Genomic DNA, 13,694 nt, shown 5'->3' with positions numbered 1-13,694 from the left:
TTCGGAAGATAGTGGGATTATGCCCGGGGGCTTGCCTTCTTGGGCACTGTCAGCAGAAAAGCTTCTGGGGCTTGGCCCAGGTCTTGAGACAATTAGTACAGTTCAAGGAGACCTCCGATCCCACACGAGAGTCCGCGGGCACCAACTCGTAGTCCACCCATCCGCGAGATATTAACCGTTCATATATGCAATGCAAGATTATGAGTTATTCATGGATAACATTTCTTCCTTCACGATAAAGTTGTAGTCCAACGAAAGTTAATTTAGTGTCGATTTCACATTTCATTGCATGGGCAATCGTTATAGAGTAGTAAACATAAACTATGTTTTATTCATGAATGAGTGGGGGTTTTAGTTTCATTTTCAATTCAACACATAGCATGCTTCACTTATTTCTTATCAACACAACTACTAAAGAGCTAGTGATGAAACACTAAAGTAACTCAGATCCAAACTTGAACCTTCATGGCATAAATTCAGCATCTACCATAGAGCAAAAACTATAACTATTCATGCAATTGAATTACTCTAGTTAATTTATCTTTTTGTACAGAACGTTCAATATGGGTTCTGGTGCTAAAAAATTTATGGGAGCAACTTCAAAGCATATACTCAGCACTGAAATTTTTCCAAATTTTATTCACTTATATAACTGAGGTGATAAAAAGAACAAAAACAGCAAGCTTTTAACTAAGAGTAAATCTACAGAGAGTTTTACTAGAGATATGGCTCTCAAATTTTACCAGAGACTAGTCATGAGTTAGACATACTCCAGAAAATTTTTCAAGATTTAACTCACTATGGTAAATTAGTTATTCAGTTAACTTAGCATGAGTTTGCATAAATTTCTCAAGGTGCATTTAACCAGTATTGCATATGAACTTTTATTACGGGTAGAGCATACTCTAAACAAGATCATGCCCAAAAATAACGATCAGAAACATTATAGATTACTCAGAACAAAAATAGTAAACCTAGCCCTAAGATGCTAAGCATGATTATTCGATAAAGTAAAACTCAGTATCTGCAGCTCAAAATTTTTAGACAAGAACACAGAGCTAAAAAGACACTCCAGAAATAAATATAGGTTTTTCTGAGCATAAGAACTATATATGAGGAATTAAGTTGATTACACAAGCATAAATCATGGTATATAGCAAATGAACTCTAATAAATATGAAATTTAGATATTAACAGTGTTTTAGTTTTACATGCACGCAGTAAAAATTTCAGAGCAAGTTCATGTGCATATTTTCCAGAATTAAATCGAGAAAGCTAACAACAGATTAGAGAATCTTGATTGTTCCAATATGATACTGCTTTGGTTGGGTGCCATCTTTTTAATGTGATCTTAAAATTCCATTAGTGATAACATATCCAAAAATCAAGGTTATTTGATGGGCAGAACTTCATGAACATGCATAAGATGGTTTTCTTATTCTTTTCCCTAGATTAAATTTGGTTGAGTTTCTGCAAATGTGAATGTTACAAAATTTGTAGATCTTGTTACAAGGAATCCAGATCAGTTGAGTTTACATTTTTCCGATTTTTCTGTGATTTGTTTCGCATTTTAGGAGTTCACTGGTATACACTGAAAAACTTGCAGAAACACCCTTGAACGAAGAAAAGTATTTACAACCGGGTCCTTCGCCGGCCTTCTCCGCCGTGGCATCTTGCCGGTGGTGTTCTGCGGTGCAGGGCTTACCGGGGCTGCCACGGGGAGGCGCGTGGGAGAGAAGGGATCGAGGAACACCTACCCTGGTCGACGTTCGAGTGTTTGGTGCACGGTTTTGAGCTCGTCGGCGTTGATGGCGGGTCGGTTGTTCGGTTCGCCGGCGCTGGATGTGAAGGAGGGCTCGGGGTTAGGGGAACAAGGCGCACACGAGCACCGCGTGAGCTCGTGGATGCTTCTGGGGTAGCTGTCGTGCTCGGTCTCCTTCGGAGCTGGCCGGTCCGCGGTGAGCCTGAGCTCGCCGGCGGCGGCGCAAAAGGGGAACGGCATCGGGAGGAGGTTTGGGTTCGATTCCGCGCTGCGTGGAGCGTATCTAGGAGGTGGCGAAGCTATTGCGGTGGTCGGAGGGGGCAATGTGGGGCTGGGCTAGCCGGTCCGCAAGAGCTGGATCTCGGCGGCCATGGCGCGGAGCGGCGGGAGGAGGAAGAAGGGGAAGAAGGGGCGCGACTGTGGAGTTCTGGGGGTCTTTATAGGCCAAAGAGCTCTGGGTGAGGAATGTAGTGACTGGGGGGTCGATTTGGTCCTGGGCGACTCGACGGCGAGCGGGCGGAGCTGCAGCGGCGCTGCACCGGCCGGGGGTGTCGTGGCGGCTCGGGAAGGGGTCTGAGACGCGTGTGCGCGCGAGGAGGTGCCAAGGGGCGGCCAGGTGGCGCTGAGAGACTCCCCTGGGTCCATTTGGCCGCGGGCGCGCGGTGGACTTAGTCCACCGGCGGCGTACGGCGGGCGGCGGGAAAACAGAGCACCGGGAGAGAGAGGTGAAGGTGAGGGCCTATTTGGGATTTCTGAAATTCCAGGGACCTTTTGGTAAACAAAAATTTTCTCCTATTTGGAGGGCTCAAATGGAAAAGTGTTGAATACCACTTTTGCATAATTTTTCAAGATCTACAACTTTCGTGTTACGCAAATTTTCATTTGGACCCCACATTTTGAACTATTGGTACATTTGCATATTTGCACAAAAGGACTTTAGTTTTTTTTTTCTTCAGTTTTTGACTTGAATTTGGCTGAAGGTCAATTGAGCACATGTCAATTGAAACACCTCTCATGAGCCAACAAAAATTTTGTGCACATTTTTGAATTAAATTTTGAGTAGCTTTTCACTCCTTTTTCTTTTTCCTTTAATTTCTTTTGTATGATTTGTCTTTTATTTGATCCTTTCTCTTTGAATTAATTTCTCAAATTTTTCTTTTAACTTTAACTAAGGTACATTGATTGTATTTAAATGTGCTAACACCTGAGGTGTCACAGTACCCAGAGAGGCACACGACGAACAACACCCTTTGTCGTGTGCCCCATCTCTGGCACACGGCAAAAAGCAACCTTTGCCGTGTGCCACCCTTGAGCACACGGCAAATTTAATTAAAATGTTATAATTTTTCCTCCCAAAATTTATCTACATTTTCAATATATTGTTTGATACTAAATGTTTGAATATGAGATTTTTATAGAAATGTTAGTTCTATTTAACTAATTTATTTCATTTAGATGATTTTTGTGGTATAAATCAATTTTTAATGAAAAGTGCATGAAATAATAGGAAAAAAATTGTTGAAATGATTTTCATGATATTGACTGTAGTGTGAAACCTTAACTAATAGTTCAAATGAAATTTCAAAGTTTCTGGTAATGAAACATTACGATGATGCAAATAGTATTTCAATTCTATAAAATTAGAATGACGTCAGAAAATTATGAGATTTGCCGCAGCTTCATGCTATCTTATGTGGAATGTATGGTAAAAATTTGAGCACGATATGAACATTTTGCCACGATGATGCTTACAAATTGAGTGTTTCCCGAAGAAGTTTCAGAGAGAAGAAGAGGATGAGTTTAGATTTGTACGTGTCATGATAAAAAAATTGAGTTTGACTTTTAAACTTTTTCTATAGACAATATGCGTTAATGATTGCTTTATGTTGAATTTTCATATTTTTCCGGGTCCATTTGGTATTTTTAATGTATTAATTGCAAGTAAACTATTTTAATTGACATAATTAAAATATAATAAATAATGACATGAAACAATGAAATTTGAGTTAGTAAAAAAATATTTATCATGTCATTGAGGCCGTATAAAAAATATGAGTGTTCATGTTTAGTTAATTTTTAAATATTTCATTATGAAACTAGTGGACATGAAATAATAGAAATTAACTTTGCTGTGTCTAGAGTCTGACACACGGCGAAGTAAGACTTCGTCGTGTGTCTTGGATCTTGGCACACGGCGAACTACGGCTCATGACTTAACTCCACCACACACGCTCCCCCTCCTCTCTCTCTCCTTCATCTTCCACTACACACGCTCCCTCTCATCTCTCTCTGACAAGTCGAGCACTGGCGGTTGGGTGCCGGTGGCGCTGGCCCTCGGCATCGAGCTGTGCGAGCGGCTGTCCACCATGGGCATCGCCGTGAACCTGGTCACCTACCTGACGGGCACCATGCACCTGCCCAGCGCCGCGGCCGCCAACGTCGTCACCGACTTCATGGGCACCTCCTTCCTGCTCTGCCTCCTCGGCGGCTTCCTCGCCGACTCCTTCTTCGGACGTTACCTCACCATCGCCATCTTTGCGCTCGTCCAAGCCATCGTAAGTTCCAGTCTCCATTGCTAACGGGAGTCTGGCCTCGATCGTGGTCAGCATGCAAGTAATAGTGTATCTCGCATAATCTAAAACTAAAATAATGTCACGGCCGGGGCAGGGCACTGGAGCCTGAGGGAGCCGACGGGAGCGGCGAGCGCGGCTCAGGCGCGGCGGCACAGGCGCGGCGGCCACGAGCCACGGGCGGCGGCTCGGACTCGCGGCGGGCGGCGTGCGGGCGAGTGCAGCGGCTGGCGGCAGGACGCGACTGCCGGCGGCGACTTGGACTCGTGGCGGGCGGCGTGTGGGCGCGTGCAGCGGCCGGCGGCGCGTGCGGCGGCGGCCGGACGCGGTGGCGCCTGTGGCGCGCGGCAGCTGTAACAGAATCTTTTTTTATTTTTTTAAATCTTTGCTGTGTGCCAGGATCTGGCACACGGCGAAGTTCAAATCTTTGCCGTGTGCCAGGATCCATGGTACATGGCGAACTTCGAATCCAGCGTCGCCTCCTCGCGCCGTTACCATCCCCCGTGGCCGTCCCCGCCGTCATGTGCTCTAGTTTGCCGTTTGCCGGCCCAAACACACGGGAAAGGTCTTTGCCGTGTGCCCGATAAAAAGCACACGGCGAAGCCGGCTTTGCCGTCGTGTTTGGTCGCCGTCGAGGATTCGCCGTGGGCCGGGCACGGCGAACATGTATGCCGTGTGTTTTGGGGCCTTCGCCGTATGCTTTGGGCACACGACAAATGGCCAGAATCCGGTAGTGAGTGGGAAAAACTCACCAAGAAAAAAAAGAGTATAATAGTTTGATCTTCAAGATCAGGCTCAATCTTTAGGTCTTTGGGATCCACTGGTCTTCAGGACCACAATTATGGACCATGATTCAGGGAGCCTAGCTTCTTCCCCCTGTGTAACATCATAGATTTTTCTGGATTGTTAAAGTCGAAAAATGTGTATTTCAAATTTTTTTGAGTGGTATGCTGTAGTAAATTCATTTAAGTGTTAATTCTACCTTCTAAAATCTCTGGTAATTAAAATTTTGAATTGAATTAACGATTATTTTTTTGTTAGTGTGAAGTATTTGGATTTTAATGGATCTACATTGTTTATTCGAATTTGATCGGATTTATTTGCTTGGTTGAACTTGTGTGGAAATTAAATTGAGGAGTGCCCCTCAATTTAATTTCAAATGCTAACTATCCTCGCGGGCCCCACCAAAGTCTTTAACATGTTTGGCCCTAATTCTAACTCGACCCGCGACCCAAACCCGGTCTAGCCCGTTACCTCTGTGGATCTAAGAGGGTGCCATCCTCAACCGGGGTGAAGGCACCCTTCTCCTTTGTGGTCGCATCGGCTGCTCGGCTGGCACGCTCAACGGAGGTGGACATGGCAGATGTGGCGGGTGGCGGCGTAGAAGCCCTAGGCTCCGATACCAATTGTTGCCTAGATATGCACACAGTAGGCCAAACGCCCGGAGGTCAGCTTGACCTGAGGGCCACTTGATTGAATTGAAAATAGCAAAGCTCTCGGTTCAGTTACAGACCATGTGCGGTTGCCTTGCTTTTGTAGAGCAGACCACCCACTACCCCTAGCATATTCCTTGCATAAAGCAAAGATGCCTTAGACTACTTGGATGCCAAGTTTTCTCATTTACTTGGAAGCCAAGGCAACTACTAGATGGAGTAAAAGTAAATTACAAGATACACTAGCTGTAGGCTTACTAATGTCAATATGCACTTTGTTTCGCCTTTATTTTTCTTACATAGTTCTTGCTACACACTTAGATATACAATACATCTAGATACTTACAATTTGAGAATTTGAAATTGAGTGACTACCTGTCTAGTTTTGGTTGAGAAGATAGGAAGTAAAGAGTATTGAGAGGATCGGACAAAGAGAAATAAAATAATATGCACCAGCCAGAAGAGTGTGGACCTGCAGCAACCACCATTATCCGGATAAACATTGTTACTCCAGTTTCAAATCAAGATGTTTGTTCTGATGCTGCTTAACTTTCTGCCGCAATTCTGCCTTGACTGTGTCGTCAAAAGAACCCTTGAGCCACACATACTTGAGTTTAGCTGGACGCTCTATCCCAGAAAACTTGAGCGACGACCCTTCCAAGCAGTGAACCTTGAGCAGCTCAAGTTCAGTCATCTCATTTTCTGCGAACTTGACATGTAGGTTGGAGCTGCAAGCTATCTCGAGGACCTTGAGTTCACAGAATTGGTTGGGTGCATACCAGGTGCCACTGTCCATCATGTCACTGAACTGGAGCTCAACATCTTGTTCCGTTTTGAAACGAAAGCTAAGGGTCTGCAGCCTTCTCACCTGCCCAAGGGCCTGTAGGCAGCTCCAGTGTGCGTATTTTTCTACATGTACGTGTATTTTGAGACGTTGTAGGTTCCCTGGAGGGGTGAGTTTAGCCAACCAGTCCAAATCCTTGTCCATGTGGAGCTGCAGCGATAGGGATTCCAAATGGTTATGGCCCACTATAGCAGAAAACAACCCCTTGAAGTTACTCCTACTGATGCCAGATACTCCTAGCTTATGGAGTTGGGTCAGATTCTTGAGCTCCTTCAGGGTGGCCCAACCACCTCTTGTGTTGACGTTGATAACACCCAGTGTGTGCATGGCGACCAGTGCCCCAATTCCTCCAGGCACCATGACGCCATCACAAGCAACAACATGTCCATGCCTAATAATCCTCCGTGGTGTTGAGGGCTCGTCGTCAGTCAACGCCGCTACCTTCGTGCCGGCATTAATATACTGAAGTTTCTGCAGCTTGATGATGCTCTTAGGAAGCTTAGTCACAGAGGTGTGCTTTATGTCCAGAGATTGGAGCTGCCTCAGGTTACCTAACAGATCTGGCAGGCAAGAAACCTTTGTGCATCTTCTCAGGGAGAGGAACTTGAGGCGAGGCAGCTTCTTCACTATTTCTTCGACATCATCATCTGTTATACTTGTGTCCTCCAGATCGAGAACTCGAAGCACTCTCATCCTGTCAGATATGAAGAATGGCTTCCACTCTCTGGATACAGTCAAAGACCGCAGCCGTGAGAAGTCCAAGCTTTCAAACACAAACTTGTCCCTCTTCCAGCTGCTCCCTATTGCCAGGTGTTGTCCTGCACGTTGTGTGTTCATCGTGCTGTCCTGCACCAGTACGGAGACCTCTAGTGGAAGGAAAATGTTCTCTTCCATCTCCCTTGAGATGAAGTAGTCCAGGAACAATGAGTTGATCTGACAAGAAGTCATTCTCATGTCACCGGCCTTGGTATGTGTCTCCATCATGCCAATGGTGATAAGCTCGTGGATGAGCTTCTCTGTATATTCCACCATGCTGTTGCTGTCAGTGCCCTCAGAGTAGCCCTCTGCAATCCACCGCCTCACCAAACGATTCTGACGAATGATACTGCTTTGAGTAAATAGTGACAGATAGAAGATGCATTTCCTGAGTAGTTGATGACAAGCCTGAAATCTTGAATACATCCAGGTGAATACGTCCCGGAAGCTATCAAGTCCCTTCCTGGTCGTCTTCAGTGCATACATAAAGTTGGCATTCAGACGCCGGGCCTCCCGTATGACGTTTGGTACTTCGGCCAAGTACTCAGCTAAAGCAACTATTAGTTTGGGAAGTCTGCCACACTTGTCTATGATAAGATCTGCTTCAGCCATCATGTTAGAATCGCCCTTAGAGATTCCGTCAGGTTTAAAGGTGTCCTGTTGTATATAGGAAATACAAATTGTATTAGTACATATATAACAAGAAAAAGAGCAAAAAATTATATATATTATAATATCATATCAATATATCACTAGACAATTCAACTACTATACTAACTTACAAGACTATTGTAAGTCCATACTAAGTGATTTATTATAACATTATGGTAAATATTATAATTCACTAGACAATTCAACTACTATCAATATATCAGATTGCAATATGTAAATATATTAACTACAATGACATTGTTATTTATTTTCATTATATTAACTACAGTCCATCAAACCATTTTCCCACATGGTTGAGAGTTAGAAGACGTAAGTATTACATTTGATTATCAAATATCTATGACTAATAAAAGTAACTTTATATTAATTCACAAGTTTTCTCTATTTGTTTGTTTCCTAATACAATCTGCATATATTTTCCACATGTACTAATAGTTTTTCCTCGAAAAAATTAATTCAAACCTTAGCTTAGCATTGGTGGCACTTATTGCAATCATGTATGTTATGGCACCGTGCATCTATGTTTTGATTTTTAAATAAATCTATTCATCTGCCATGATTTCTTATAACTCTTATTGTTTTTCTTAACTTTATTTTTATATTTTATTTAAATAATGAATTTATGTCCTAAACTGCATGCTTAAGTACTAAAAGGGCACACTTATTATTAAAAACTAACACCACATCACTTAGGATCGGTGATACCACACGAAGTGAGATCTAAGATGGGATAACAATGCTCACCCCAATACAATATTATTTTATGTAATAGCTTTGTTAGTATTCGTCCAGAGATGATTTTTTGTAACGGTGGATGCTGATAATTTAGAAACAAATTCTAAGACATACATTATTTGTCATTCATAATGATAGAAGATGGGAAATTTATATAAACAAATTAAGTTATTCCAAACTATCTATCATGATGACATATGTATGTAATTTAATAAAAGGTTGGGTTATTTTGAATACGTATAATGGCATAGATGGGTAAATCAAAAGCAAATTTAGAGTGTTCCTTTTATGTGTTTTTTGAATAGTAGAGGTGTTTTTTTGGCAATAGATAATAGATTCAATGTCTAATATTGGTGATTGTGATTGGAGTCTACCAAAATGAAAGACCAAATGTTTCTAATTATTGTGAACATTTTGTAGGATTTTTCTTTTTACCCCTAAACAAACTTGTGAAAATTTGAGGCCTCCAATTGGTATTGTATGGTAATTCGTGATAATAAATTATGTAACTACTTCTTAGAATTTTTAATTAAAGTTTTGACTAAAGAATTGTAAAATAATTACATGATACTTTAGTTGTATGTACTCTATTTTTTAAAATACTACTACACATAGAGTTTTCTTTGTTAGAGAAAATTCAATATGTACCGTTGAAATGACTATTTATGGCATTGCAGTAACTAAAAACAATATACTTGAAATGAATGTTTATGCCATCGCAGTAACTAAAAAAAGTATAGCATAAGACCTAGTATCTATTTTTTAGCAAAAATACTAAAGGGAAGTTAATGAAAGGTACAATAAGAGATACTGTTTATAGTTAACATGTGGATAAAGAAATTGTGGTACCTAATAAGACAAATGTTTGAAAGCTAAATATAGATTCATACCTCACTAGATATAGGCTACAATTAGAATTAACATAATTTAAACTAATGTAAGGAGAGATTATGCGAAAGGGACAACATGAAATTTGATGGCGAAACATATATAATAGTCCATGAATTTATTGTGAACATACAGAGATTGCAGAGTATTTAATGGGTGTGTGTTAGAGAGAGAGAGAGAGAGAGAGAGAGATGGTGTGCACAATAAGATAAGCAATTTTGATATGTTTTAGGTACTAATTTTTATCAATGATCTTATAATTGTCCATCTAACATTGTAACCCGCATAGTAGGGGCATGTATTAATGGGCTAGTTTAGATCAAACAAGAATGGAGGATGACACATCAAATGTTGGATCCCTAACTGATTACTGATGCATTTTTATATTGGGATAGACATATTGTTATAGATATTCAAGTTGTCACGCCCCCAAATGATGAGTTGATCATATTATATGTGACTAGTTAGATCGTTAGCATGCATGAAGCAAGTTGACGACACACCTGGAAGAGATGACGGGCCGCATCAGCTTCTAGACCTTTGACCCGGCACACTGCATCAGGTGACGTTGCACAATGTCTGGCAACACTTTCTTCCCTGGTAATAACAATGGTACAGCCTCCAAAAGGGAAAGATAACAATGGTACAGCCGGTATCAAGTTAGCTTCTATCAAGTCCCAATCTTCCTTGGACCGCAAGCCGTCAATAAAAACAAGGCACGGTTTTTGCTCAAGATGTTTCCAACACATCCGGAAGATATCTTCGCCTTCTTTTGGTGGTGTTGAGAAGATTTCAAGATACAAGCTCTCACAGAAGTCCGTGATATCGAACGGATGGGGTACATTAACAACGTAGCTTCCATGGTGCCAACCATGAGCTCGAGGACTATAATGGGTATGGAGGACTTGGGCGAGAAAAGATTTCCCAGCACCAGCCACCCCGCAGACGGAGACCACACTGTGTGTTTGTACCTAGCCCCAAAGTGTACTTAGTTCCGAATCGCGCCCACGAAGGCCATGTACTTTCAGCCAATGGTCTGAGGACTCTGTGTCCTCGTCACTCAAACACTTGTCCAATGTGGTAGCTTCATTAACCTGCAAAGCAGAGGTACGTATGTATGCAAAGCAAGAAGCATAACATCAGCACATGTATTCATGTAGGATGAGCACTATGTATGTAACTAGTAGTAAATACTCCCTCCGTTCCAAATTATAAGTCATTCCAAGAATCTTGGATAGTCAAACTATTTTAAAGTTTGACCAAAATTATAAAGAGAAATATAAAGATTTATGACATCAAATAGGTATACTATAAAAATATAACTAACAAAGAATCTAATGATACTTAATTGGTATCGTAAATGTTATTATCTTGTTGTATAAATTTGATCAAATTTAGAAAATTCTGACTCTCCGAAATTCTTGGAATGACTTATAATTTGGAACGGAAGGAGTAGATATATAGAGACATGTACAAAAATGTAGGAAAGCTTTTTTAAAAGCAGTTTGTTGGTATTTACCAGTGTTTTTTTGGGAAGGTCCTTTGAGTTTGAGAAGGCGTAGACGGAGTGCTCAGTTGAGAACTCCCGGAGCAACCATACGTGGTATGGCTGTCCCGCGCACAGGCTTGCCATCTCAACCTGCTGCGTTGACACAACAACTCGGCTCTCATTCTTCATGTCTAGAAGAAATGTCTTGATGGCATTCCACTCCACGATGGTGGAGAGACCTTCTAGGACGATGAGGTATGGCTTCTCCTTGATTCTCCCCATGAATTCTGCAAGCATACTTTCTTGGGTTGCCTTCATCACCTCCAGCACTTGTTGCAGACTTCCGGTGTTAACTCCTTGCTCTTGCTCTTGCTCTTGTACTTCTAATTCTAAAACTCCTTGCTCTTGGATATTGGGCTCTTGGGTCTTTTGCTCTTGGGTATTGGGTTCTTCTTGTGTCTTTGGATCTTTGGTCTTGGGCTCTTGGGTCTTGGGCTCTTGGGTCTTGGGCCCTTGGGTATTGGGCTCTTGGATCTTGAGCCCTTCGGTATTGGGCTCTTGGGTCTTGTAAGAATTTGTGCTGAACTCAACCAACAAGCTCCGGATGAACTCATGGGGACTGAAAGGATGCATCAGCTTCACCCAAGCGCGACATGGAAACATGCCACAGATTTCAGGCTCGTCATATGCCTTCTTGATGATGGATGTTGTCCCAAGATCTCCTCCTGTTCCACACACGGCAATCACTTGAAGTTCCTTGCCCTCCCGTTTTATCAATCTGGCGAGGTCCAAAGTGCCTGCCTGATTATCAAAGCCATCCCTGGGCTTGATGAAGATGTCCAGGGTCCTCTTGCTGGCAGCAGGAGCTGGCAGCATCTGCTGATCTCCAGAGCTGCCGGTGAGGCTGTAGCGTATGTTCCTTTGGTTCACATCCTCAGCTTGGGCCTTGAGTTGCTTTATCTCGGCGACGGCTTGGTCCAGCGGCAGCGCTGCTGGTACCACCTTGGGCTTCAGTAAGCGGAAGAATTGCCAGAAGAAGGTCGCCCGCTTTGTGTCCAGGTGAAGGACGAACTCGATGCAGTCTTCAGTGTCGTAAGACAGGTCACGAACCTGCCTCACCCAAGTCCTTGCTACCTGGTTCTTCATGCGCTCCCGCCCGGTGGTGTTGAGGAAGGATTGCATCATCTCGAATTCGTCCTTGATGAAAACAATGTCACGCTGCAGGATCTGCCATTTCTCCGCCTCTTCCTTGACAGCGGACCTGACCTTGTTCACCAGCTTCTCAACCACCGTCTTGGAAATCCCAATGGCAAGATCTGCCATTGTTGCTCTCTGTCTCTCTCTCTTGGTCTCTATGTAGAGGATGGCAAAAGCAAATGGTGACAACGCTCCCTGCTATACACCTGCAATGTCACAAAGCAAAGGGTAGGGGACTATAAATAGGACTCCTGTCATCAGATCTGAAGCAACATATCTGATAGGAGAAGCAAGCAAAGAACAGTTTGCTTTCCAAGATGTGCAAATAGCGAGCAAACACTCATGGTATTTCTCCTAGCCGTGTACCTAACATAAACAACTTTGCATCTAGTTTCCCTTTATTCACTAAAAGAATCTCTTTATCTGTTATTTCTTGTGACGGAGAAGCTGAAGTTAGCGTCGCTGCTAATGCCGGCATTGGGTCTGCAAGAAGGTAAGCTAATGCACGGAAGCACCACAGTACACTGAACCAACCCAAGCATGGAGGCCAAAGAAAGCACATTTAGGGCGTCTTTGGCAAGCCGGACAGTTCTGGATTCTAGGTTAGAATGAATGAGAGGATCACTGCCAAATGGTAAAACCATGGATGCACTACCGGAAACGGCATATATGCCGAGTGCTCGGTGCTTTGCCGAGTGCCAAACCACGAGCACTCGGCAAACAACCTCTTTGCCGAGTGCCGAGCCCCAGTCACTCGGCAAAGCTTCCGCGCACGGTACATTCCATTTTTGCCGAGTTCCAGCACTCGGCAAAAGTCCAACACTCGGCATACAATACCTTTGCTGAGTTCCGCGGGGCAGGCACTCGGCAACATTTGCGCACGTGGCCGCCGCGTGCGCCAGCCGTCAAACCGGCTGACGGCCGTTATTGTTTGCCGAGTGCCGGTCGTCAGGCACTCAGCAAACCCGAATCTTCACCGAGTGTTTTTTGCAGGCATTCGGCAAAGTTTGTTTTGCCGAGTGCATTTCGCTGGCACTCAGCAAATATTTAATTTTTTTCCATTGTAGACCTCAAATTTTTTTGTACCCAATACATACAACATGTGGTACTCCATGTTCAAATTTGGTGTATTTTTAAATGTATTTTATATATTTTATGAATTAATTGTATTTTCATCAATTTTTTGAATCAAATCAAATTTGAACTGCAAGTGATTCAAATATATGAAAAAAATGAGTAAAAAATTTATATTCATACTATTCAACCGACATTGAGGACTTATTTATGAAATCAAAAGAAAATTCAAACATGTTGTTAAGGAAACACGACCTCGATCGCGTGCCCGAGC

General features: G+C 42.8%; 1 protein-coding gene across 1 annotated transcript; it reads right to left on the bottom strand.

The window, feature by feature from the left end:
• Positions 1-5,805: 5,805 nt before the first annotated feature.
• On the bottom strand, positions 5,806-12,536 carry LOC120694286 (disease resistance protein PIK6-NP-like). Its single transcript, XM_039977449.1, has 4 exons — positions 11,180-12,536; positions 10,683-10,754; positions 10,164-10,631; positions 5,806-8,022 (listed from the first exon to the last, which is right to left on the bottom strand). Exons 1-4 carry the CDS (start codon positions 12,470-12,472, stop codon positions 6,271-6,273), a joined length of 3,585 nt encoding a protein of 1,194 aa, XP_039833383.1. The 5' UTR covers positions 12,473-12,536; the 3' UTR covers positions 5,806-6,270.
• Positions 12,537-13,694: the final 1,158 nt, after the last annotated feature.

The sequence above is a fragment of the Panicum virgatum genome, unplaced genomic scaffold, assembly GCF_016808335.1.
Source record: "Panicum virgatum strain AP13 unplaced genomic scaffold, P.virgatum_v5 scaffold_4547, whole genome shotgun sequence".
Classification (NCBI taxonomy): Eukaryota; Viridiplantae; Streptophyta; class Magnoliopsida; order Poales; family Poaceae; genus Panicum; species Panicum virgatum.
The sequence above is the reverse complement of the archived record's forward strand: the minus strand, read 5'-3'. Positions and strand labels throughout refer to the sequence as shown.

Excerpts from the sequence above, each read along its gene's own strand:
- LOC120694286 (XM_039977449.1), bottom strand. The coding sequence starts at position 12,472 with ATGGCAGATCTTGCCATTGGGATTTCCAAGACGGTGGTTGAGAAGCTG. Across the intron at positions 10,632-10,682 it reads CCTCAGACCATTGGCTGAAA|GTACAAACACACAGTGTGGT; the intron begins GTACATGGCCTT and ends CTTTGGGGCTAG. Across the intron at positions 8,023-10,163 it reads CGGCCCGTCATCTCTTCCAG|GACACCTTTAAACCTGACGG; the intron begins GTGTGTCGTCAA and ends TATATACAACAG.